The 5,357-nt window shown below is 40.0% G+C and overlaps 1 protein-coding gene across 1 annotated transcript; it reads right to left on the minus strand.

Annotated features, from left to right (window-relative positions):
• Positions 1-298: 298 nt before the first annotated feature.
• On the minus strand, positions 299-2,745 carry LOC121923179 (toll-like receptor 13). The gene is made up of 2 exons (XM_042453354.1): positions 2,674-2,745; positions 299-1,223 (listed from the first exon to the last, which is right to left on the minus strand). The coding sequence occupies exon 2, from the start codon at positions 1,159-1,161 to the stop codon at positions 397-399; it is 765 nt and encodes a 254-aa protein (XP_042309288.1). The 5' UTR covers positions 1,162-1,223; positions 2,674-2,745; the 3' UTR covers positions 299-396.
• Between the last annotated feature and the right edge of the window lie 2,612 nt (positions 2,746-5,357).

The raw sequence follows: 5,357 nt of genomic DNA on the forward strand, positions 1-5,357 counted from the left end.
AAATGAGTTTTCATTTTGACAGACATTTAGGTGAGAAAATCTCAAAACATTTCTCATGTTTGTGCAGAAAAGTGTATTGGGGCAAAATAAACTTTTCTGCACAAAAACAAAAATGCAAACAGTACAATTAAAAATATATATCATGGCAGTTGACCACTTTTTCATCCTGGCATGTTAAAACATCCTTTCTAATTGAGGATAAGAACATTTGTGAGTATTCTTTATTTCCCTAATGTTATCAAACGGTTAACTCCCATTAGTCTCCCACCCCACCCCACCCCACTCTACCATACCGGCTATACTAGCTAGGGCTGATGCAGCTACAGTCCAACAACTTTTGGATGGCCACTCATTGTCCACCCCTACTACAGACAGATTCCCCAGACAACATAATCTTTACAGAATTTCACTGGAAAAAAATCCAGCCACAATAGGATGCTCATCTTCTTTTTCTTCTCTAGTCTTCATAGCCATATTAAGCTTATGCCAAAACAATGGAATTTCCTGTGCTTCTTGAGGCCATCTGAGATAGGTTTTCTTCTTTATTAATTTTCTCATTCTGTGATAGGGTGAAAGGTACTCACTGGGAATGTCCTCCAAGAAAATGAGAATCAAGACATCCTTGTGTTCATCAAAGATGCAGAAGCTTGCCACCTGAATCTCCTTTGAACACCACTCACTTTCCAAATAATGGCGGCTTATTATACAGATGGTCTTTCGGCTACCATAGATGTTGTCTACAATATTTTCAATGATGAATCGTCCTGGCTCAAAGTCACGGTGATGCAGACAGAGCTTCCAACCATATTGGTTTTCCATCACCGGCAGAAGGTCATTCATCACCCATTTTTCATCATGTGTGTTGTAGGAAACAAAAGCATCATAATCATATACCATGCCCCGTTCCTTCATTTTTTGTCTTTTGTCAATAAGGTATGCAAGTAGTAGGTGGTATGTGTAGACCATGTACCATCTCCATTTACAACAGAAGCAGACAAACATCAGCAATATCACTGCAGCAGTGTTTGTGATATACAGGGCAAGTACGTGGTTAGATGTGCAAGAGGATGTCTTGAAAGCCCGCAGTTTTTTCCCTTTATATGCTGGAGGTGAAGAGCAGGTGTACTCAGAGAAATGAAGTACCTGAGTTTTAGGATTCATTAGTGACCATCTCAGGAAATGTTGGTTACTGCAGCAACAGGTGAAAGGGTTTTTCCTGAGATCTAGAAAAAGGAGGAAAGGCAAAGCCCTTATTTGGGTTCTTGTGATAATATCTATTTGGTTTCCAGCTGATCTGAAGAAAGTCAGCCTTGAAAAATTTACATGAGAAATAAAGCTGAGAGAATTTAATCCATTTTTATTGAGAAGGATTTTTTTCAGGTTAGGGACAGGCAGGAATAGTGCATTGCTAATTGAGTTAAGATTGTTGTTGCTCAAATCAAGCTCTTCAAGAGTAGGTGTGTACTTAAAAGTGTTGGGATCCAAGGAAGAGATAGCTAGGTTGCCTGCATTTATTCGCACAAGGGACTCCAAACCATGCAGGAAATTAACTGGAAAATTTTTAAGTCCTTCATGACGTTGACTGTTTATCTCTAGTTTTTTTAACGACTTTAGAAGGAAAAAGGGTGGATTGGCAAGTGTTTGGCTGGATTCATAACTGATATAATTGCTAAACAGTTCAAGATCTACTAAAGAGCTTGCTCCTTGAAAGATCCCCTTCTTTAAAGTCTCCTTAGTGATCTTGTTGCTTCCAAGAAGAAGAGATTGCAGATTACTCAAGCCTTCAAAGGCTCCTGGTTCTATTGTGGCAATCTGGTTGTCTGCCAGATTAAGAAGCTGCAGAGAAACAAGATTCCTAAAAGCCCCTTTCTCTATAGAATCTAGTTTATTTTGACTTAGTACCAGAGTTTTCAGCATCTGCAGGCTTGCTGAGAAAGGTTCCTTGATTTTTGTTAGAACATTCCCCCCAAGATCCAGTACTTCTAATCTGCACAGGTCACCAAAGAGGTTTGAATACACATGAGATATTTTGTTACTAGTGACGTAGAGACTCGTAACATTATTTAGACCTGCAAAGTTATCTGGGAAAATCCTCCTGATCTTATTAAAACTAAGATCTATGCTTTGTAATGATGTCACATTAGAAGTAGCATTTGGTACCACTGTGAATTTGTTGTTTGCCAAAGAAAGAATTTGCAGATAGGGCAGTGATTGGAATAATGATATTGGCAGCACTTTCAGCTTGTTAAATGCCATATTCAGGTGTCTTAGATGTGTGCAGTTTTCAAAGGCTCTTGCTTTAACACCTGTGAATTTATTATCTACTAAGTGAAGAGTGTTCACATTTTGGTGCCAAAGGCACACCTGCTCTATAAGACCATCTGATTCAGTCAGATTTAAGTGATCTAGGTAGATAACCTCTAGCAGAGAGCAATTCAGCTTCTGAATCATTTCCGATACATCTGATGGTTTCATAGCCATTCCTCCCAAATATAATGCCTTTAGACCCTTTAAGAAGCATGAATCTTGTATTATCCATACAATGGAGTTCTTTGGGATAGAGAAGGATAGATCAAGGGAAACAAGGCTTTGCAAAGCTGGAGTTGAAATATCAAGGAGAGAAATTGGGTTATGGGATGCATTCAGTTTATGAAGCCTCAGAGGTACACTTACTATGTCTTTGGTTGAGAAGTTCTGCAAGTCATTGTCGTTGATGTGTAACTCCTTCAGAGACTTCATGTTAAACACACTGTCCATGGCACTCAGGGAATGCAATCTGTTTGAAGATAAATCGATTATCTTTAATTTCTCCAAGTGGGCAAAGGCAGATGGGTCAATCATGTCTATTTGATTGTTGCCAAGCAGCAAGATGGTGAGACTTGTGAGTCCATCAAACATGGAACTGGAGAAAAAGCACAGGTGGTTCATAGTGAGGTTCAAGACCTCCAAGTGACCTGTGTGTGAAAAAGTACCTTCTTCAATGTGATTTATTTGGTTCTGAGAAACATTCAGAACTTGTAGATGAATTAGGCTTCTGAAGCTATTCTTCCTCAGACTTGCAATACTGTTCTCAGACAAATCCAAGAAAAAAAGTTTGCTTGGCAGATGAGTTGGGACTTCATTCAAATTCCTTTGGTAGCATATAACTTTTGTTCTGTTCCCCATGATTTCGCAGACCTCGCAGTTCTCCAGAAAGTAAGGGGTCACATTTTGGTCTAGGTTGACTAAAAGAAACAATATTGATACAACCCTCAGAAAAGACATTCTCTTATCAAATGTTTCATTGCTCTGTGAGAATTTAGAAACAAAATGGGTTCATGTGACCATGGTGAATTTTGTGTATGAAACTGAATAACAAGCACAGTGGGAGGGAAAAAACCTAAAAGAGGAACTTCTTAGTCATGATTTTGTATTTGAAAGAAGTGAAACTACAAGTACTATGTATGGAATCACTGATTCTGTGCAGCCTCTGCAAAGTTTTGCATAAGTATATACAATAAACAGAACTCAGCAGGTCTTTGAAAAACTCCACTGCACCTGTTTACAGCCTTACTATCCCCTCAATACTCACCAACCCAACTGGCTGGCAGTTGTAGTTTTTCAACTAAATTGGGCCACTGTAGCATTTTCTGGCTTCCCTATCAACAGTTGTGTGACATGTAAATAACAAGGATGCAGAGAATGTATTTGGCAGAGCTTAATTGAAATCTCTCTCCAAAACCTATATTTTTTTGTGAAGTCCGGAACAACTTCCTGATTCCACTTCTCTCCTGAAACTCAGCCTGAATTGAAGCCAAGTATATACAACTGATACAACCCATTTTGCTTTGACTTACTCAGACACACTGAGGACACCACTTGTGCATACATGCACAAAGGAGAGTCTGGTGAAGCTGACAGTGGCAGAGGGTGAATTAAAACTACACTGTATGGTGGCATAATTAAAAAAAAAACACCAAAGAAAGAAAAGGAAATGCACCTCCTGCCCTAAAGAGGACAGAAAAGTAAACATATATTTTTCTCCATAATATTAGAATGTATTGATTTATATGTATGGAATACAAGTACAGTTGGCCCTCTGTTTTCACAGGGGATCCGTTTTGGACCCCACAATGAAAATGGAGGCATGCGGTTTTTGTTGCGCTGCTGTGTGCCTTCAACTCTTTTCCAATTTACCTGGTTTTCTTGGCATGTTTTTTCAGAGAGTGTTTGACATTGCCATCCTCTGAGGCTGAGAGAGTGTGAGTCACTCAAGGTCACCCAGTGGTTTTCCATGACAAGAAACAATCACCTGTTTCATACCTTCTGACACTTCACACGTGAAAACTGGCAAAGCAACTTCTGAGTGTGGCCAAGATGATAAACATTATGAATGAGGACGAACACACAAGCTAGGAGAGGCTGCAGTACTTTGCTTTTGCCTGAATCTACAGGGAAGGGCAAGATTATCGCACTGGCCATTTTCTCCTGATCTGGACACAGACTGAAATGGTATAAAACCAGATGTTATCGCACAGCTTCATGCCCAGATCGAAGGCATCCCATACCTAATCAGGACTTCTCGCATACTGAGCTAAAAAAGATTCTTATCCATTCATTGCTCAGTACAGAAGTCTTGATCAGGTATGGGATGCCTCTGATCTGGTCACGAAGCTGTGCGATAACATCCATTTTTACACGGTCTCATCTTGTGCCCAGATTGACAAAAGGAGCAGTGTGAAAATCTCCCACATTGGCACTTTGAAGTAAACTGAGGACAGAGTGGGAGGAGGAGAATAAAACAGGGACATTTTAAAAGCAGCTGAAAGAATGGGATGAGAGAGCCTGTCATTCCATCAGTTTACATGGTCTCCAAAGTCACAGGCTGCATCTCCACTGGAGAAATAATCCACTTTGACACCACTAACTAACTTCGTGACCAGCTTCAAGACTGTCCTTGCCGAATTAGGACAGTTGGAGTATATACTGTATGTTCAGCAGGAATGCCTTCTCTTGGCTCACATGTTTTAAGTTGCATTAGCACAGGTGGAATGTTGCCTGTAGAACCTGTGTTCTAACAGGCTCAGCAACTTTTCCTCTTTATAGTGCTTCCTTTGCAAGTCCTTTATTCCTGACAGCTCAGCCAATCAGGGACAGCAGAGATCAGATATGGTAAAGTGAGACAGACTCCAAAAGGCTGGCCTCCTTAGCAAATTTGGTACAGAATACCAATGGTTGAAAAGTGAATGTCTAACAAGTGGATGAGGATGAACAGGATTCCCTAGAAGATATCAGAAAAGAGGAGCACAGCTAAGGTAAGCACCTATTTGTACTTGTGTTTTCAAAGCTTCATCTCTAACCAAAATGTTTGAAATTTG

Source organism: Sceloporus undulatus, chromosome 2, assembly GCF_019175285.1.
Source record: "Sceloporus undulatus isolate JIND9_A2432 ecotype Alabama chromosome 2, SceUnd_v1.1, whole genome shotgun sequence".
NCBI classification, from domain to species: domain Eukaryota; kingdom Metazoa; phylum Chordata; class Lepidosauria; order Squamata; family Phrynosomatidae; genus Sceloporus; species Sceloporus undulatus.